The sequence below is a fragment of the Apteryx rowi genome, unplaced genomic scaffold (genome assembly GCF_003343035.1).
Source record: "Apteryx rowi isolate R43461 unplaced genomic scaffold, aptRow1 scaffold_42, whole genome shotgun sequence".
Lineage (NCBI taxonomy): Eukaryota > Metazoa > Chordata > Aves > Apterygiformes > Apterygidae > Apteryx > Apteryx rowi.
Window position 1 is genome coordinate 1,269,410 of NW_020450665.1, and position 22,351 is coordinate 1,291,760.

Sequence of the window (22,351 nt, forward strand, 5' to 3'; positions counted from 1 at the left end):
GTCGTTCTGCATTTTAAAATGATTAACAGTGTAGGATTTTTGTTTGTACTAGGCTTTTCAGCAAAATGTAAGATACCAAACTGAGGGCTACTGAGAGGCTAAACCACGTTCAGTTCCCCTCAGGAGCACAGTAGAATATCATGCTTTTTTCAGAATGGTACTTGTGGAGACAATCTTTTTTCTGAATCACAAATTTAATTTCTATATTAATGTGAATGGACTACTGGGTTAGTTATTTACATTTGTTTTGTGTTCAGCTGTCTGCTAGATTTATACTAATGTGGTATGTTTCCCTTTCTCTCTTCAGCTTAATAACCAGTTTGTATTTTGTTTTGATTTTTCAGTCCCGTCTTTTACCTTCACACCAACAGGTATATATTTGCACTTTTCCCCTCTTCTTTGTTACTTTAGCATGTGTTTGTGGTACTGTTTCTTCTTCTGACATAACCAGCCCAGCTGTTCTGAAGTTTTTTTTAAACAATTTTATTAATTACCAGTATCATTATTGCTGTTCTCTAAGAAGTCGTGTGTAGTTGCTTTGTAGCTGACACCTTTCCATTTGTGTGTACCATTTAGTCACATACCATTTGATCTATATTAATGCAAGCATACCATTTTGTAGCTTGATTCTGTCAGTTTGTACAAGCTAACCTGGACTCTGTTCTTGCATTACAATCCAGTAGTGTGGCCATCTGCACCTAGTAATGTCAAAGGTACTCCTGATGGAGGAGAAGTGATTTAGCAGAGCCCAGATACTGACTTGAAAGGGGGTCCACTGGGATTAAAGTTGGTGAAACATTTGCTTCTCTTCTTTCCTCTGTGTGCACTGAAGCAGTGTCCTAGGAGTTGCCTACTTTGGAAGACACAGAAAGCAAAATGTTGCTTCAGTTAGCTTTCTTTGCCTGCTGCCTTAAACTGCATTTGTTATATGAAATGTTAAAACAGTTATCCTGTTCTACATAGGCAAAGCTGCATTTCATATTCAGTGTGGGTTAAAATCATCTTCTATTTCATTTGTTTAGAAATGTATAAAATATGACCATGACATAGACTGAGCCATAGCCCACCAAAGTCAGTGGGAGCCTTTTCATTCTGTAGACCTGACCCTGAGTCGGTCCTACAGTCTGGGAGTTCAGTTGCTCTCCTCAGCACAGGATACAATTCTACACATTCACAACCCACCCTTATAGTACATATATTCCTTTCAGCTAAAACCTGAGTGAACAGSCTGGTCATATTTTCCTCCTTTGTCCACATCCCTTATTTTCACTATGAGTCTAGTAAGTCTATAAGACTTATAAGTTGCATATAGCCAGGCAGGTTGAAAAAGACCAAACTCTTCTGCCCACTCAGGTTAGCAGGGGATATTAGCTCAAATCCAGCACTGTGCTAATGTGGCCTCTGGGCAGCAGCTGAGTTGCTTCCTTTCAGCTGGGAGTGCAGATGAAGCAATCTCATGTCTGTTTGCATTCATCCATACGGACCTAATCGTAATGGGCTAGATTCTTATCCACACATTTTTCATCGCACTGAACAGTATCTTGTTTCAAAAGTCATCCTATTACGTTCAGTAGAGTTGCTTACTGTTCAGCATGAGTCAGAGTGGCCCTTAATGTTTCTGAAGTCCTTTGAGATCCACAGTGGAGACTAATTCAAATTATTATTATTTTGCTGTTACTTTAATTGGCTTAACATAGGGCTTCTAGTGCAATCACAATTGTAGCATGTTACTGAAATTCTGCAGAGGTTGGTAGGTTAGCTAATGCACATTTTCTCAGTTGGATTCTTAACATTAAAGGAAAATATCAGAGCTCTGTAAGAGATGTCAGAGCTGCAAAATAAACCTCACTGAGATTTTTAAAAGAAGAAAATGGAAAAATAAAAGTGTGTAAAACATTTAAAGGAAAAGAAATCCTTTTTCAATCAGCCAGGATCCCAATCGTTAGTTCCATGGACTTTAGATGGTACCAAACCGTCTTCTTTAGCATTACCTACAGTAAAAGACTTACCTGTAGCAATGCATCCTACATTTTAATCCTGTTATTGTAATCACTGCCAGTATTTATCTCTCTCTTGCAGACTCCCAGCTTGGAGTTCTTCTAAAGAGCAGAATTTGGCTGCTTTTTTTCAACACATTCCTAGTTGGAAAATGTAGAATCCATCAGCATTTGCAGGGAGGCTAATCTCCTTAACCCTTTGCGTAACCCAGTGCAAACCTGGAGAATTTGTAGTATTTTCCTCTTCGATGTATGCATCCTAAAAAGCTAACTTTGAAGTAGATGCAATCCATGTCAAAAAGTAAATGCATGTGGACATGTGCTTTGTTAATGTGTGCGCTTATGAAATATTAGCACAATTGTTYCTGCTAGTTTGGCACGTATTCTTTCTTTCAGACATTTTTTACCAAGATTTATATATTTAAATTTTTAGATATAAAGGATCATTAACAAATCCAATTGTAAAATGTTATAAAATAGTAAGCTTACAKGGACTTTTAGAGTGTGCTAGGTCCATGAGTAAAATGTAGTAACATTCAGCAAGAGCATGTGATTTTGCAGTAGGTTCAGCTGTCGTGAGTCAGTGTTTACACTGGAAGTAAAGGGCTGTTACAAAATCATGATACCTCCTTAATGTTACCAAAATATTAAGGTAGAGCAAAGCTTTAACATCCATCTGGTCATTCTTGAAGTAAATATATGACGTAAATTCTTCCACAGAGTAACTCCACCAAAGTCAGCAGAGTTACATTAAAAATAAGTTCAATCTGATGTATGGCTTCCTTTTTTCTTAAGTGATACATGTATTTGTTTGTGTTTTTCATAACAGACCTGAAATATCAAACTTTGATGGAGCTAAGAGTAACAGTTTTCAAGCAACACAAGTATTATGTGTAAACTTGCATATGAGGGAATAACAAACAGTTGTAGAATGAGATTCAAAATATAAACAATGCTTATTTTCTTAGCTAAAATGAAAAAGGCAGACTTAATACTGCTATTTAAGGAGTCCTATATGCTTTTTAAATTTTTTTTTAATATTTCAATATCTTTTAATATTTCAGTAACCTATCAGAGAGGGGGAGACGCCGTAAGCAGTGGAGGAAGGTAATTATGTGCTTTATTTTTAAAGCTATAAATTGTGGGCTAATAAATTCAAAGATATTAGGTGTACAATTGTGCTTATAAGTGATGGCAGAATAATCACTTGCAAAGTTATTTTTTTATTTTTGATATTAATGTGCATTTTAGCCGTATATTTTTCTGTTTGGAAGGAGRATATGCGATTTGCAGCTTTACATTGATCTCCAAGGAATGAATCACAGTATTTTCAGCTGAGTTGCTTTGTTAACCTGTAAAAACTGCATCTCAAAAAACAAGCAGCAGAGGGAGCACTTTAACTTCAAAATAAAGACCTGACTTAGCAGCTGATTAAGGGAGTAAAAGTAATTAAGTCGTGGCATTTATGAAGATTAAGAAATATAGCTGGTTCACAAATACTACAAAGTAAAAAAAGCATTTAATGGAGGAATTTTCTGAAGACACAAAGAGCTTGTAAGGTGACTTTTAAAGAAAAAATCTTGCTGTGAATATAAAATAGTTAAAGCATCACTTGCAAGAGAAGAAGGTATACAGAAAGGGAAACAGGTAGGTTTCTAATTGAAGGCTCCGTGCTTTGAGAACCTAGTCCATTCCAGATTGAGGATTTAACTAAAACATTTTATTGGGTTTAGTTTATTACCTAATGAATGGCAATGGACAAACAGTAATTTCCATTTCCTGCATAGAGATGTATGTTTCTTCAGAAGAAAAAGTAACAGTATTAGCAAAAAGGCAGGTCAGAGATGTGTCACTTTAGTAGCACACGTTCTTTTCTAGGTCACTTGCAAGCATGCCTTTTTGTAAGCATTTGAGTGAAAGGTTCGGCGTGATGTTGAAATGAGTCTTTAAATCTCAGAGAACAGCTGGGTCATAAATTGCTATATAAGTTCCTCTTTCACCAGTGGTATTTTGTGATTCCTGATTTGCAAGACTGTATAAAAACTTGGTAGTTATGAAGATTAGGCATAAAATTAAACATTCCCATCAGATATACTTGATGTACACTTGAATTCTGTGCRGAGAAGAAGCTACACTGCAACTGGCACTCCACCTGGCATGTTCAGAGCTAGTGCAGATATCTCTGTCCTGCACCATATGCTGCTGCATGGTCATAGCCATAAAACCATGGAGGAAAACCTCTAGAACAGTTACTGTGTGATTTTTAAATGGATAAATCTGTAAATCACTGAGTTGTTGCCTTCACCCTGGGACAGTGAGAAAATAAGAGAGAGCAGAGATGAAACCTCTCTTTGCCTGATACAGTTGTTCAGCAAGATACACAGTTAACAGGCTTTGTGTTCTCTGTGCCTCTGGGTTTTCTCTCTCCTCCTGTAGCTCAAGGCGGGCAAAGCACAGCCACATACACACAGAGGACAGAAATGAACCTAAACTGTGTACATCATATGCAGTCGTTCTGGTACTGCTAGAGTAGCAGCATTGTTTTCTGCTGTCCTAGTTTTAAGGATCAGTGTCTGTGTAATTGATTCAAGGTGCTAAAATCCTTGGTTCTTTTGTTCATTTGTGTATATAGTATTTACAGAACATCTGATGTTGTGCAGTGTTTTGTAGAATATGATGAATACTTCTACAATCTAAAAAAATGTTATTTTTAAATATGAAGCCTTTACTCTGAATTTCAAACTTAACATTTTCAAATCTTTACATTGCATTTGTAATGTTTTGGAGAGTTTTAGCATTTTTGCCGGGTACAGATACGTGAGCATGTTAAAGCGCCATTCAGAACAAAAAATACAAYAGTGAGATATTTCAGAATAATCCCCAATTCTGCACATTTCCACCTAAATACCTCCAGTAGATTTTTTTTTACTTACATATACATTAATATATACTTATAATACGACACATTTCTGACATGACAGCCTGTTCGAATGCAAAGTAAATTTGAGAAACAAAGAGAGATGCCTTTAGCTCTCTATCCAAAAGTCCAGTACGCAGGCCTTGAAAGTGCTGAAATATTCTGGAAGGCTTTGTCTCCTGTAAATGCCTTGAGGTGTGTTTTAATTTTATGAGCGGAGTGGTAGGAAAAACATGCAGGAAATTTCCGATCAGCTGGACCGCTCACAGGACTATGTAGCTGTACGTTTATTTCAGATTTACAAAGAACGCTTAACTAATGCATGTGTATTGGCTGGTTTGTTAGCCTGACAGTAAGTTATGCCTCATCAGCTCCAATGTTAAATTGTCAGGTGACACATGCAGTGCAGGAATATATATATGTGTGTGTGTGTGTGTGTATATATATTTATGTATGTATATATATATATATATATATTTTTTTAATGCTATCCTAAGACTATGACTTAAGCCTGTGGCATGGGCAGATTGTATCCCCCACAACTAGCTGCTGGTGCAGTTTGTATTCTCGATTTGCAGTTTAAGAGGATTAGCATATTTTATTTTTTAAGAGCATCATATCTAATAGTATGGAGGCTAGTTTCTTTACTGTTTACAATGGAAACTTGCCAGTTAAAACCTGTGATGAAAGAGACCACACTCCATTGTTTTGATAGGACTGTGGCTTAACTTACCTTTCTTTAAAAGTATCTTAGTTATCAAAAGCAATTGTCAAGTTCCTAGAGGATGCCACGTATGTGGGACTTTGTAACGTGGTGTTGCATTGTCAGTGTTCAAGCTGAACAGGCACCAGAGATTCTACAAAATGTTCCTCAGTGTCTTGCATACTGACTAGAAAAATTCAGTAGCTTGGAAACCAAGGAATACTATTTTTTCTGCTGATGGCAGAAACACACTTTATCCCAAATGCAGCCAATGCACAGCAGAGATATCTGGATATTTTTAAAGGTGTTGAGTATTCCCAGTTACTTTAAACTTGCTTAGGAGCTGCTGCTGTTCCACCACTTAAAGATTAAGCAAGTGGCTTACTCATTAACACAGATGTGTCACACACTCTGTGTGTTTAGTGGGATCCAAATACTCCCAAGCGATAGTGGTTTTTGTAATCTGCTGTTCCCCCTTGATCCATTACAGTAGTAGTATCTGATGGTGATTAGAACCTGGCTTCATAAATCACCAAGAATTTGGGACTGTTCAGATCCAAACTTAGGTTTTAATTCAACCACAGTGTTTGCCTGCTTTCTGTTCATTTCTGCATCACCATCTCACTTCCATGTTTGAATTTTTTGCTTTTGTTGGRCTTGCCAGTTTCCCCTTTTTTACCATCCTTTCTTTAAGAAGGAGGGAGAAGGGACAGCACAGTAAAAACACAACCTTCCTTCTCCCCCCTCAAAAAAACCCAAAAAACAAAAAGTGCCCCAAATAGATAAAGGTTGCACACAAATATGCGTATTTCAGAAATAAGTTATGTAAGCAACCAGAAACCATTAAATAGTTGAATCAAGCTATATTTGCCTAGAGCCCAAGCCTCTAAATATGTAATATTATTTCGTAGTATCTAACCTTTTGAGAAGAATATAATTGCAAGCTGAAAATGCTTTGGCTTATTTTTTGAAATGACCAAACTTTGTTTTTAAAGGCCAGGACTCCTAAACATCAGTGAACCAGCCACTCAGCCATGGCTAGCAGATACTTGGCCTAACACAGGGAACAATCACAATGACTGCTCCATCAACTGCTGCACCTCTGGCAATGGGAACAGCGATAGCAACCTCACAACATACAGTCGACCAGGTTAGATAATGTTTCTACCTTGCTAAGGAATCTTCTTTGCACAATATATACTTACAATACCTGAGAATAGGTTTCTTTCTTTTTTTTTTTTTCGATATGTATAGACATACCTCTTTGCTGTGGTTGTGCTTTTGTTTCCTTTTATGGCCAGTTGTAGCAAGCTTTGTTAAAAGCTGAATGAGCCCCTGCAATGTTATGTGTTACCAGAAGTCACACTGAATGATRTATTCCAACATTTGAAAAAGTGCAGATAACTTTTCATTTTTACGTTGTTCTGTACATCTTCGTGTTGCTTGGATTGAGAAACAGAAGTTCCAAAATGATACTAGTGAGATTTTCATTCTGCCCTGGGGGTGATGAGAAGGAAGAAATAACTCATTGCTACAGATAGTTGCAAGATATTTAGTCTACTTGGGCACATTTAAAATCTTCTGTGGGGCTCCATTCTGTACAAAACCAGATAGCTTAGAGTGTGTGGGTAGGAAAGTTAACTTCATGACCTAAAAGCAATTGTGAAATGTCAGGTTAAGCGTTAGTTCCCAGGAGCTTGGGCAGTATTCAGTGTGCTCTTGAAGACAACCTCGGGAGTTCCCCAGGAATACAACAGGGGAAACATATCTGCAAGTGCTATTTGTTACTCGTTTTGTTTTAAACAGACCTGACATTCCTTTTGGTTTAACCCAGCTAGTGTTGCTGGTGAAGAATGAGAATGAGTTTTTTTTCTCCATCCCTTGTACACTACCAGCAACTCTGGCTGCTTTTTGCTGGTAGCATTTCCCAGCATTTTGCAGAGAGATTATGATTATCCATAGTGAAGTTGTGTAAGTGCAAAACAGCATTACCTCTAGTGTAATTAATGTGAAGCCAGACATAATGTGAAGGTGGTAATTGATCTCCTGCAGTATCCTGTCTGACGGTGACCAGTGCCAGGTGCTTCAGAGAAAGGTGAGAGATTTTAACATAAGAGACTAGTGTCTTACCCTGCTTAAGGATAACATGTCCACAAATACCTATGTAAAAAGATTTCTGGTATAGAGATACTTTATAGTGGCAAGCAAAAACATGCCAAGTTCTAGTAAATGAAAAGAAATTCAGAAAAGGAAGAGAATGCACATTTCTGAGGATTGTAAACTATTATAACATCTTGTCATGAGGTGCAGTGGATTCTTTCTCAGTTTAGCTTTTTTATTAAGCTTGGTTGTCTTGCTAAGACATTCTTTCCTTTCAAATAGAGCTTATAGGCTTGGGGTCAGACAATGCTTATAATGGTCTCCTCTGTCCTGGAAATTTTTGAGATTTATGAATATCCTAAGTAACAGTGCACATTTTTAATCTCTTTTRAATATAGTACTGTCTTCAACCTCTACAAAATGGGAACAGATTGTTCTAGTAGTAGACACTATAAAAAAATCTGACAGATAGAATAAATCTTCTGTTATATAGGTAAACAAGTTTTAGGTACTGTGTATGAAGAATTCTAATATGTCTATGGAAAAAGTGTATCTACTGCATATATTGTATCAATTATATTGCCCTCTGCAAAAATTGTATCTAGTTGAAAATGGTAAAATATATGCTGTAAGTGGCTCTGCAAGGATATTACAGCAAAGCAAGAGGTATCAAGAAAGAATGGGAATGCTGGATATATACCCAATTTAACAGAACAGGCATGAAAAGAGGGAAGGACAAGGATGGCTTCAACAGGTGAGAGAAAAAGCAGAAATTAAAACATATAAGAAGTAGAAGTCAAGAAGTTGAAGACTGTGAAGCARTAAATAAATAATAGCTCACAAAAGAAAGAAAAATATGTCAAATGGTAAAACCTTCAAAAAACAGAAGCTGGAGGCATAAAATGTGCAATGAATAAGTTGTATATGGCATGTTCTGATATTGCTCCTTAATCATTGAAAATGTGGATGAATGGTTTTCTTTCTCAAGTGTTATTTTATTGTCCTTTTTTCAGGAGTTACTTTTTAGGAAAGATGGCTGTATTAGGGACTTGAAATGGAATGTCCTCTATATTTAGTTGTTATTTCATATAGTATAATGGTCAAATCCTGAATTGTGTACTTAGTTTTGCTTGGCACTCTCCTTAGTAAATTAATTCTGGCCTCCACAGGTAATGGACTTCAGGTTTGAATCAAACTCATTAACATAAATACTACGTATTTTTAAAGAGAGAGACTATATACCTGGTGATTGTTATGTATTTACCGTTGCATTAATCAGCTGGTGAATGGTCGTTCTTGTTTAATGATCATTGAAYTCTGGTTTCACTAAACTTTCTAAATGCCTACCCATGGACTGTGTTACTACGTTCAGCATCCTTCCAGTGGACTGGATATGGAGAGGAAAAAAAAAATATGTAGAATTCCTGTCACACAGAAGATAAGAAAATCCTGAAAGGCAGGCACATTGGTTCACACAGCAGCGGCCAGAGCATCAGTACATGCCTAATTAATGTATGACTATAATGAGTGCTGATCTCATGGTACAATAACTATTCGAAGAATGAATTCACACAGTCTATATTTAGCATACAGAACAATGGTATTACAATGGTATTACTTACTCTGCAGTAGCGAAAGCAACTAATAATTTGCAAAAATTCCAAAGTGCTTTCCTGTCTTTTTGTTTCAACCCAAAATATAAAATTGTACAAGGAAACAATGGTCAAATAAAGTCTTGCTACAGGGTACTGAGTTACTTTTCACACTGTACTGTTTCTCTTTAATTAATTCTGTAAATGTGTGATTATTTTCTAATCTGTTTTATAAAAATCTGCTGTATTCTCCCTTTCCTACACAATTACAAAAAAGTCTAAGTGCTCTTCATTCTATATCGACATGAAATGACTGTCATGTTTAGTTATTCCCACTGTTAGGTTTTGGTTGATTTTTCCYTTAAATGCAAATTATTTTAACCACAGTTGTTCATTAGATACATATACTGCTTTGAGAGTAGTGTCTAAATGTAAATATTTATATGGCCAATGTAGAAAAAGCAAAAAAAGGTAAGTCATAATAGATACAGTTCAGTAGATCTGAATTTACAGTGGACCAAAACATTGAACACTACTTTTGATCTGGCCGCTTGAGCAGTATGAGCAGTGACTTAAAAGGTAAATTATGCTCCATAACTTAGTTAATTATATTATCTGTGTTTCATGGAAGCGAGCCATATGGTTATGCACTAGAAAAATTTTAAAGGGTATTTCATTGAAAGTATAGTGTAAGCGAACAGAATGACCTTTTCTTTTTTCTTTCCTCTGTGGTTAGCCGATTGTATAGCAAATTACAACAATCAGCTGGACAACAAGCAAACAAACCTGATGTTGCCTGAGTCAACTGTATATGGTGACGTGGACCTAAGCARCAAAATCAATGAGATGAAAACCTTCAATAGCCCAAATCTAAAGGATGGAAGATTTGTCAGCCAACCTGGGCAGCCCACTCCTTATGCCACCACTCAACTCATCCAGTCAAATATCAGCAATAATGTTAACAATGGCAGCGGGGATACGAATGAGAAACACTGGAAACCCTCTGTTCAGCAAAAGCAAGAGGTTGCACCCATACAGTACAACATTATGGAGCAAAACAAATTAAACAAAGGTGAAGAGCTTTTAGCTTGTTTCTCCTCTTTAGGCAGCAGAAGAGTTGTGACCTTCTGGTGCTGGGAGTCCAAAGCTTTCAGGGTTAGCAAGTACAGACCTCTGTGGTGCTTTTAGACTTCTTCCTCTTTAGATTTAGAAATTCACAGTCAGCAGTGTCAGAGAGTTAATTAGCACCACAGTAACCTTCAGAGATTGAATTTATTATAACAAATAGCAAGCTGTATCTTTAAAAAAGAATTAAATAAAATATATTTCCTATGGATTTGAGGTTAATTTAAATTTAATAGTGGTTGAGGGATTGGTTAGGACAGAGACCAGATATTTTATTCATAAGCCAGATGCATGGTAGTCACATTATATTCTACCTTAAATTTTAAATAGGTCAACCCACTCTTCCCAGTCGTGGATGGAGACTAATTAAATCTACATGTTCATGTAAACGAATGAAACTTTGCATATCAAACTCTGTAAAATTGTATTGTGTCATACACTGGGGACAGAAATGGAGCCATCCAATTCATTTTAGACATGTTCCTAGCAAGCCTCCGATTCACATATTCAGAGGCAATTCTACAGCACACAATTTTGGAAACTAAATTCCTTTGTTACCCTGACTGAAGTCTGTGGATCCAGAAGCTAAAAATAAATTGATTTCAGTGTTAACGTGAAATATCAGAATGTACTTTTGTGGCCTTGGGGGCATGTTTCTTTAATATAATGTGTGGGAGTTGGAAGAAATAGGTATGTGATTTCTTGCTAGTCCTCCAGGCTACCATGCAACCTCTTTTAATAACCTGATTTGCAAAACAGTATCCCTAGGAACTGGACCCATTCTAACTTTGAACTTTTTGAATGGATTGTTGTAACTCAGATGATCATATAGTGATAAGTTATCCAGTAAAAAGACACATTTCATTACAAGAATGTTGACTTCTTTACCGGACCTGTCTACCCACAGAGGAGTTCAAAGGGCAATATAAAATGTGACACTTGCCTTTGACATAAACATGTCAAGAGAAAATTCAATTTTTGTGGCTCCTTACTGGAGGGTGAAAGCTTTATTTTTCTTGTAATTATGTTTTCTTTCATGAACTGTGTATTACATATCTGTTTCAGAATTAAAACATGGTTGGTTTTTATGCCCTGGAAGACACTGCATCTTTCAAACTGCCTATATTACAGCTGCATATTCTCTAGCATATTGTGGTGTGGAGAGGCCCCCTTAAAGCATTGTCTGCTGACAGTCATATATACATATTTCAGAGTGTTGATTTATTGTTTATCCTCTGTGTAAACATATGCGGTATGTAGGGCTTCACCATGGTCTGTGGAATGCAACTAGGCTGAGAAACTCTTACAGAATATGCTCTGGTGTGGAATTTATCATTTTGCTCTTYTTTCCCATGCTTACATTATCACAAACATTGCTGCAGCAGATGGGGACTGGATTCTTAGTTTTGTTTATTTTTATTTTGCTTTGCTATTTTATGAGTCAATATTCTGATCTTGGTTTTCTCATCTCCTAAGTCAAAACCATCTTGCTGAAAATTATACCTATAGCTTTTGTAATGAGAAAAAACYATTTGATGCGTTACATGCTGTGCTTCAATGTCACTACTTTATGTCCACGGTTCTGTTTATGACTCAATTTTATTTGCTATATGAAGAGCAACTCAGCTCCTTTCTGTTCTCTGTAAATTATAAATACTTTTTGGCRTGAAAGTACTGTATTGTCAGATGAATATTTTACTCCTGCTAAAGTTTTGCAGATCTGGTTGCCAAATCTAGATTTAAAAGTAATGTGTATCAAGTGCTTTGGAGYTGGAGAGGGAAGTTACTGTAATAGCCATTAGCAAAAAAAAAAAAAGGCCCTGTGTAACTAGAACCTGTGTGACCCAATATAAATAGAAATCTTTCTGGAGACAGTAGACACTGAACCAAGTCCTCTGCTGTTGAAAACTGAATTTAGGGGAGCAGCACTCTTGCTCCAGCAGATCACTCAACCCTTGTAGGCTGACTCCCATGTAGGGCTGTCACCTCTGAAATTCAAAAAGTAGCTACCACAGCCAGTTGGCTGCCCTGCATATGTAAATTAAGCAGAATCCATGGAAAATCARTGAAGGTGACAGTACTATTCACATGCAAAATGTTCACACAGGTCATATACATCCTTTGAGACTAAATCATTGCAGAGGCTTTGTAACAACCCTCTGCGTAGGATTATTTTTGCTGTGGAGCTACTAAGTTCCCATGATTCTCCCTAAAGTTGTGCTTAGAGGCAAGATAAAAGTAAAACGTAAGGGTTTTCCTTTCAGAAAGCCGGTTTATTTCTTCCTTACTATTTTCAGGAGGTCTTACTTTGTGTTATAAAGCAGGTATATCAAAGTGTATCTTTTTCTGAAGGACAGTATTAACTATACTATTAAACTTGCAGATTACCGGGTAAACGACAACATTGCTCCAACTATTCCATACAACCAGTCATATGACCAGAATACAGGTGGATCCTACAACAGCTCGGATCGAGGCAGTAGTACATCTGGTGAGTACATACTACATTTTCCAAACTGTAGTTTTCTTTTCGTTTGGACGCAGACTTTATTTATAGCCATAGCGCTAGTTACTGGGACTTCCAGAAGGGATGGGGACGGGTGGGGGGCACTGAAAATAGTATAGCACAGGGTTGTTAAACAGCATAAAAACTGGCCAAATAGATGTCTGTATTTCTTTTACATCACCRTGATTGCTTAGTATCATCTGCATGTAAATTATTTAATTAATTGGTTGACCAAGATTGTGAAAGCCATGAAATCAAATAGTAAGTTGGATTTCCAAATGTTAATGCCCTACTGTTTAATAGTATGACCTCCAAATAGACAAATCATAGGAATTCCTTTTCAGCTGTCACAAAAATAGGATTTTAATTTACATATTACCTTCCTGGTACTTTATTCTTTTCCATCTGTTGGCTCTACTCACCTAAGCAAATCTTATTCATGGAAGGGGCTGAAGATACCAGAACACTTGTGTGATATCTAACAGAACTACTTTAAGAATTTTTTCATTTTTTAATGTAATCCCTTACATTTTATTTGGTAAAAGAGCAGGCTTGCAAACATATAGGCGTATATAAATCTCCCTTTATTTTTACAGATTCAGTGGCTGTATGTCAAAACTACTCTTGTACATCATTCAAATGTAGACAATAGATAATTAGTCAAATTTTGTTTCCTATAGGCATCTCCTTATCTTTTTATGCCTGAGAATCTGACCAAGGCACTGAAATTGCACTTTGTGCTTTTGAACCACAGAGTGGGGTTTAATTCAAAAGTTATTGCTTCTCATATTGGCATAACCTGTTAATAGCTTTCAGCTTTGAATTTTGACAGAGGCGTGTGAAATGTTCAGAGCTAAATCAGAAGCTACACACAGACTTGGTCTGGGGCTTTACCATAAGCCTGATACTTAGCCCATGTTTACCTACATGAAGCTGATTATGAGGTGATTTATGGATCCCAGTCACAATCTCCATGGACTTTACTTCTGCTAACCAAGACCAGGGCTTTTCTTTTCACCTTTTGTTCTGCTGTCTCCTTTGATAGCCTACTTGCCTTAATCCTAACCTGCACTCCATCTTAACCTATTATAACTAAGGCATGGAAGAGGTTTAAGCATGTAAATGAGTCTGCTGCACCTTTGGGTGACCTGAATTCTCAGTTATTGGGGTGAGATAAGTAAGGCACCTGATTCTCTCAGCTGCTTAGATGTGTTCTTCTGGGAGCCAGCCTTTTTCCCATTCCCAGGTCTACAGCATCAGGATATGGTGCTGAGCCTGTGCTCAATGGCATTCAGATCTGAAATTCAGCATGGAACGTCTCAGGGGTATGAACCCATGCAAATTAAAAATGAGAAGGTATTCTCCCTGCTGACACCCATTATGGTTATTCATAATGCTAACAATTTATAGTCCTATACCAAGGACTCCAGCAGGAATGAAGCACAGTGACCAGAGTAATAAATTAATTGTGCTGAACCTAGTAGATATCATGGTGCTTAGGGAACAGAATGCAGATGATGGTCTCCTTGGGATAGTTAAGGTCTTGCTTGACATACCAAGATACCAGAAAAATAATTGTACATAGCTAAAACGTACTGATATCTAGCAGTTAATGTGGGACAATAAGAAGCAGCGCTATTGTCCATGAGAATGGAAAATCTGAGACAGCAGGAATGAGAAAAACAAGCTTCTTAAGTCTCACTGCAACATCTTTAGTTATGTGAATAGGCTTAACTATGCTAATATAAAACTATATCTCAGTTGAAGAGATAAATATGAAGAACTTTAAAACATGTTCAAAAATACAATGGCTTTACCTACATTTAAAGAATTAGCAATAACAAAGAAAGAGTAACAGGTATACAAATGAACAATGGTAGAGTCAGTTCTGATCATAGTCATGTCCAAAGTTAAAATTAAAGAGCAACTGAATAACTGGCCTGATTCAAAGTTATTGGAATTGTTAAAGCTGCATTGTTCTATTATGAGCTATAATTTCCCAGTAATAGTAGTTGAAAACATTTGTGCCATACTTCATTGATTTTCTGTCTCTTTTTTTTTGTTATTTTAGTTCTTCCAGCAATTATTTTCAGCTACACCTGCCATTTAGACTAAAACTAGTAATTTCATTGTGCCTAAAACGTTTCAGTGGACAAGTACAAATTACATATATTCAGTAACTTAATGCAACAGTGGAACTTTAATAGATCATATCTGTATCATATTGTATTTTAGGTTCCAGCAATTGAATAATAGAAAGGCACTTTGGAAAATATGTCTACAGCTCATTTGTTTTAGATGATAATCTATAATGTAATTAATAGAAGTAGGAAGCTCACTCTTAATGACATTGCTTGTAAAATTCATTTATGGTTTTATTGCATTTTGGCTATTTATTAACATTTCAAGTTATGTATCCTGTACATTTTTTTCCTTGCTATAGTAAAGTTTCTGGTTAAAATCAACAGCTTCAAAATGTGGAATAATTCTGTGAAGAAGCTATAAATTGATGTAACAAGGAGGGATGCCAGTTTATTCCCGCTCAAGACAATAGTTAATTTCCAGAGAATTCAGGAGGATCTGGAAGGGGCTATGGTTATTTTGTTTTCCAAAGGGTAAACGGTGAGAAGATACTTAAAAAATTAAAAATATGTACTGCTTTTTATTCATAGGGAGTCAAGGGCACAAGAAGGGTGCTCGTACTCCAAAGGCTCCCAAGCAAGCTGGCATGAACTGGGCAGATCTTCTTCCACCCCCTCCAGCACATCCCCCTCCCCATAGCAATAGTGAAGATTACAGTCTTTCAGTGGATGAAAGGTAAGAAACATGAATACATCATCCATGTCTTATTTTAATGGCTAGCTAATTGAACTGTAATTTGCCCTACAAGCTGGCAGTGAGRCCTTCCGTCAGTGCTTTTCTGGTGCTCCTCAACTAGCTGCATTGTTGCTCATTAGAGAGATTTCTGAGTGACAGTGGTGTGGCAGTCAGTGCATCCTTACTAAGCTGCTTTCAAGAGCACAAATAACAAAGGTGATTTTTTCTGGGCTATTTATACATATATCAGCTATGCTAATAACACAGTAAAAATTTAAGTCCTTATTTTCTTAAAAATTAATTGTAGCTATGACCAAGAAATTCCTTGTCCAGTCCCACCTGCAAGGATGTATCTGCAGCAAGATGAGCTAGAGGAAGAGGAAGAAGATGAGCGAGGTCCTACTCCACCTGTTCGAGGAGCAGCTTCCTCTCCAGCCGCTGTCTCCTATAGCCACCAGTCAACTGCCACCCTCACCCCCTCTCCCCAGGAAGAACTCCAGCCCATGTTACAGGACTGTCAGGAGGATCTGGGACACATACAACACCAACCCGACCGGAGGTGTGTCAATGCAAATGTAGAGAGCGAGATGTGGCAAAGGTCATCCTGGCCCCACTGCGAATTCCTGCTGAATTCAGTGAGGCCAAGATTTTCCCCATTATATGTATTCTGTTAATATTTAACTTACAATCTGGGACGCTAGAACTATTTGGAACCTTAGAAATACATAATTAAGTTGCTTTATTATGATACCATGGAAAGAAATGCAGTATATCACTTTATGCTACATACAATGCTGACACAAGTTAAATTCACAGTCATCAGGATATTAAAGTGGTATCGTTAACACAGCTTACCATATAATTACAGTTCCATTGTTTCCAATAGATTTACTGCATTATTACCATAAAATAGCATGCATTATTTCACAGTAACTGTGCAATTAACTTGTCACCAATATGTATGAATATATATAAATATATAATTTATATAACCTATAGATTTTTCTCCTCTCATAAATCCTAATACAGTAAATTATTACTTGCAAATTTTCTTAACATTTCCACCTACCCTAATTTAAAGAAATGACCAACATTAATAAAGACAGATATTTGTTACAGGGAAATTTTGTTTCTTCCCTGAGTTGCTTTTAGCGCAAACTATTTTGCATATGCTCTCTCACAGCTTCTGTTCCWTAAAACAGTGAATTCTGAATGAGGCTTTTTATGTATGATCCTTATTTGTCTTGCCTTTTTGTTAAGATAATACACCTTTTGCATCCAGAAATGTATTCCTTTCAATTTTTTTCCTCCGGTGGTTTTTACATATTTTTATTACCAACTTACCTGTAATATTCCAGCCATACTTTCTATTTTTAGAAAAGGGCAGGCTGAAGGTGATTTAATGAATTTAGTTTTTGCTGTATAGATTAGATAATTTTGAGTTTACTAATATAGTTCACTGGACATTTATGGATTTATTTTCCAGAACTTTTTTTGAAAAGTTAGTTCATTTTTGAATTTTCCTTTTTAAAGTATGAAGTAGTTATCTAATCTCATTGTTTTAAAAGGGCCTATATCTGCATTTACTTTTATTCCCTGCTTCTCCTTTGTCTGTTTTGTTTTGTATTTCTTTATGGTAACATTTCTTGTACTGTGTATCTTTTTCTCTTCCTTTCTCTTCCTGATTCTTTATAATCACTCTTTTTCTTAGTGGGTGGCTAATAATATTTTCTGTAATTTCTATTGGCTCTAATGTATCAGGGCACAGAAGTTCTCATTTTAAGCACTTCCAGTTTTCAAGGGTTATATAGAGGTCAGACTTGCTGGACACTAATGGAAAAAGGAAATGCTAAGTGAACAACCTATTTTGAGTGACTTCAGATACCATGTTCTGGAAAGCGTGAGATTCATACTGATATGCAGGATGGAGTAGGCATTGGTGCAGATGTATGAAAATGTGCAAACAAGCCAGCAACTGCTTGGAAAGTAGAAAGTTCTCTCAATACAAAGAGTCATGGCTGGGCACCATAAATATCATCAAAAATAGTGGAAGAAGACTGAGTTTTATCTGGAAAGATGTTGTGATTTATACTCCTAGGCCACACAGCTTAATCACTGAGTAGATGGAAAAAAAATAAAACATGTATTTATTATTTTGTTATTCCTGTGATGGTTAAGTCTAGCTTTTTTGAAAGTCTTAGAATTGTTAGTGACTAAATTCRTCTTTCTTATTTACTTTTTCTAACATTGTTTCTTGTCTCTATGCTACATCTATCTCTTCAGTTAAAAAAGATTCACACAGTTCTATCTACCTGATTAGCAAGGCTTGACTGACTACCTTTTCCATTTAATGGTGTTGATATGACCCATGGCATTGCTATTTAGGAGTTGGATGTAGTGTGCTCAACAGCTGTAGCCCATCCTGGGAGACGGTTTCTGTTTCGAATACTGTGTGACAATACTTTCCAGTTAAGAATATGCTCTGAGTGATGCATCTCTCTGTATTATTTTCATTTTCTTGGTCAAATTCTTGGTCAATTTTCTTGGTCGTGGTTGTAGAGTGAAAATAGTGCCTAAAATATTGCTATATTAAAATCACACTATGCCRGGTTTTATTAGCCTACCATACTTTTTATTAACTCTGTTTGACCTTTGTAGTCTTGCTGAATATTATCTCCATTCCCCACCAGAAGCCAGCATCTAGAATATGATTCTTGTGATGATGATTGTCTGTGGGGTAACATTTCTCTGTCCAGTCAGCTTGCTGAAATTATAGTAAACTGAAGTAGAAATCTGTGCTCTGGAAGACTGGGCAGGCATAGGAGAAACTAAAGATTTAGTGAGATAGCAGATGATGTCAATGCGAGATGTAAAGCGAGAGCTGAGATAGGAGATGATTTCACTGTTAAAGCAAGAGCCACTGCATCAGATAAAGTGAAAGAAGTATTGTTAAATCTATCTGCCCATGAACAGCTGCTCTCAATTAGCCTATCCTTAAGGGTTGGCAGGCAAGCTATAATTTCAAGAACCCTAACATGTTTTGTAACCAGTTGCCTGTCTCCTAATACCAAAACCTAGAGAACAGGAAGGCTGGCAAATATATTACAAGGACAGATGTCACAAGGGCTTTAAACTAAGGCAGTAAAACTTTATTGGGCAAGGACTCCAGTCAAAGGCAGGTAGAACTTCCCAGATAGCAATGGCTTTTTTTTTTTTTTTATTAAGTGATTATTGAGTATATATCTCTAACTGACCTTGTCTTCATTGCCAGTTAGTAGTTAACATAGTGAGTGAAAAGCACTGGTTAGATGATGCAGTCCAGGGAGGCTCCAGTTTTCTCAGGCTACAAAATACTAGATTTTTCTTTGCTCATTTTCCTTTCAAAATAGTAAGTGTTTCCATTTTTTAAAAGAGAAATCACCCCCAAAAAACAAAGATTTCAAGTTTATAAGAAYTGCCATCTTGTCAATGAGATAATAAGGGAAAAATCTGAGAGAGGAAAGTTGCTTTGGAAATTTTTGCAAACCAGACTGCACTGGAATTTCCTGGTAAGGGAAGTCAACAGTCCAGCCATTGCTACACCAAATATTTCTTCCTTTCAGACAAATGGCAATTAAAGAGCGTGTGCATGGCCTTATGAAGAAAAACTGTTGACAATGTTAATAACACGGACTTCTGAGTGAAATATTACGTAAATGAACATTGATCTAATGACATCTAATACTTTGCCTCCTTAAGCTGGAGACATCATTAGTGATTATTTGCATTTTAGAATACTTAAAACCTAGAACTAACATGATAGTAGATAATTTTTCTTTATATTATCTCCTAGACCAATTTCAAAAATCATTAAACAGCAATATCTCCATTCCTATCTTTTTGAATCAATGATGGGGGGATAATGTTGATGGAGCAATGTATTTGGATACAGGTATCTGTTGGTAGTTTCAAGCTTCTAAAGCAATATATAGACACTTTTTTTTGCACATACTCTCAGGGGTGTGCAAATGATTTTTTTAAATCGTTGAAAGAACTGTAACCATCTCTTTCCTAGCTGTACAAGAGCTGTATGAAGAAACATAAAGAGATTTATGCAAAACCAGCCCTTTTTCATTAAAATCAGAGCTGAAGGAACTGTATGGAAAGTCAGATTTCCTTTGGTAGATTTCAAGCTACATCGTTGATCAGTTGGATTTAAAGCAAAAATAAAAACTGAAAAACCCTCTGAACCTTTCAGTTATAAATTCTGGTGATTAAAAGTGGCAAGTCAAGCTGGTTTCAAAGTAAAAAAATATTTTCAACAATTTACTTTTTTGTCTCATTACATTATGTGACTTCTATTCTTCTTACCCTTGTATTTTTATGCAGACGTCAACCTGTGAGTCCTCCACCCCCTCCAAGGCCTATCTCTCCGCCACATACCTACGGATATATCTCTGGCCCRTTGGTCTCTGATATGGATACCGACGCACCAGAGGAGGAAGAAGATGAAGCAGATATAGAGGTTGCCAAGATGCAGAACAGAAGACTCCTTTTGCGTGGCCTTGAGCAGACACCTGCCTCAAGTGTTGGGGATTTGGAGAGCTCTGTAACAGGGTCCATGATCAATGGCTGGGGTTCAGCCTCTGAAGAAGACAACATCTCAAGTGGACGGTCCAGTGTTAGCTCTTCAGATGGATCATTTTTTACTGATGCAGATTTTGCACAGGCTGTTGCAGCAGCCGCAGAATACGCTGGCCTTAAAGTAGCCAGACGTCAAATGCAGGATGCTGCAGGAGGTGAGTTCATCCTATGTTTGAGAGGAGAGGAAAAAATATCGCCATTATGACATGTATTTATCCACAACTTCTTCCTGAATTCCTTTAGTAATTTAATAATAAATCACACAATGATGTTCTTACAACATTTAGAAATTTAGCACATGCAAAAAATATCGTAGATTAGCATATCATAGATTAGCATTCTTGCAATAAATCGTACAGCAAAGGGGTCGGTTTATGCTAGGAGAACAGTCAGAAAAGGAGTTTTGGTAGAACAGTTCAAATAAATTGCTGCACTACCTTGTTTGACATAAGTAGTTCCTAATTATTTGCTCTTATWGATTATTGCCAAACCTCAGCCCTCCTGGTGGATTTCCACTGAATGAGTCTAGCACAGTCTTGCCTAGCTGTGCATTGCTTGCAAATCAGCGGAGCAAAGTTTGGAAACCAGTATTTCATAGAAAACTGCTTAATCAGAGATAGTGGTGTTGCTAAATATGGGACAGTTTGTTCTGATAAATATTTCTTGCAAGTGATTTAAATATCCTTTTTTCCACAAACTCATTGCTTTGATGACCTTTTTAAAAAAATCCTGCTATGATTTAGCCTCAGTTGCTTCTTGTGGCAATGAATTGTGGTAAAATGAACTTACACATAGTTTAGAAAATTTGCCATCTTCATTTTAACTAAATATTCCCATATTCTTTTAGAAAGATGAACAAATTTCTGTTCAGATTTCTTCTAATAGGGAATTTTTTTTGTTGTTAAAAAGGGCATTAGAGAATTCTATCCCTTTCCCAATATAAGGCTCCCAGTATTTTCAGTCACTCTTCTTGAGGGATTTAATCCCTCTGTATTGAAATGTGCAAGGAAATATTAAACCTTCAGACATTTATTTCCCCAGAATTTGGAGGAAAAATGTTAATGCAGTTGTTTTCCGTTATATATTTCATTATTATCTTTTGGAGAATGCTGTTCAAGCTCTTACTGCTTTATTATTGAGATGAACTGGGTTTGTGCTGGCTTCCTAATTTAACACCTGCCATTAGAGATGGGTTAGATTATAGATTATGAATATGCAGCAAAAAAATATGTGTATATTTCTGACTTCTTTTTTCTCCTAAATCACCACTGGAAATATGAAATACTATATTTGAAATATTTAATGTTTTACAACATATTGGTTATTAGTAATCCTGAATGTATACAGGTAGCCAGTAACCTGAGTAGGCCTGATAATTACCAGGTGGATATTGTTATATTTCAGCTAATAAATAGGAATACCACTGTATGGAAGGCTARCTTCAAGCAGATCCATGAATATTTTGTCAATCCTGTAAAACTGCCAAACCTAGAGAAGAGGAACTCAGTTATAACTGTGTCCACACTGACTCTACAGATTTGCAGAATTCCTCTCTCATTTTTGATATCCTCTCTGAGTTAACAGCCCTTTGTTTCATTTCAGCACAGCTGTTCATCATGAAGAATGAGAGGGGAGGTAATTTAGTAATTTTGGATGAAATCCTGGCCCATTGAAGTAAGAAGTGGCAAAACTCCCATTCATACCCATGGGGCCAGGATTTTACCCATTTTTATATATATATATATGTGTGTGTGTGTGTGTGAGCACGCATGTGCATATATGCACACACACACATACACATAAATATGCATGTGTGTATATATATATAAATTTATATATTTAGAAAAGGTTTCTTTTTACATCTTGTTGCTATTGCAGGTAAATAATTTTACAATAGTCTAGTTCATGCTGTGGAGTGATTTCTGTGTATTGATCTTGCTTGTACCTGACTACACATCCTACAAATGCAGC

General features: G+C 36.6%; 1 protein-coding gene across 1 annotated transcript in view; it reads left to right on the forward strand.

The window, feature by feature from the left end:
- ROBO1 (roundabout guidance receptor 1) overlaps positions 1 to 22,351 on the forward strand; it is a 651,980-nt gene that overhangs the window by 618,336 nt on the left and 11,293 nt on the right. The window contains exons 20-27 of the mRNA XM_026075994.1: positions 345 to 371; positions 3,062 to 3,104; positions 6,613 to 6,767; positions 10,046 to 10,381; positions 12,818 to 12,925; positions 15,613 to 15,757; positions 16,065 to 16,316; positions 20,126 to 20,535. Of these exons, the coding sequence (XP_025931779.1) occupies positions 345 to 371; positions 3,062 to 3,104; positions 6,613 to 6,767; positions 10,046 to 10,381; positions 12,818 to 12,925; positions 15,613 to 15,757; positions 16,065 to 16,316; positions 20,126 to 20,535 (1,476 nt within the window). The remainder of the gene's footprint in view (positions 1 to 344; positions 372 to 3,061; positions 3,105 to 6,612; positions 6,768 to 10,045; positions 10,382 to 12,817; positions 12,926 to 15,612; positions 15,758 to 16,064; positions 16,317 to 20,125; positions 20,536 to 22,351) is intronic.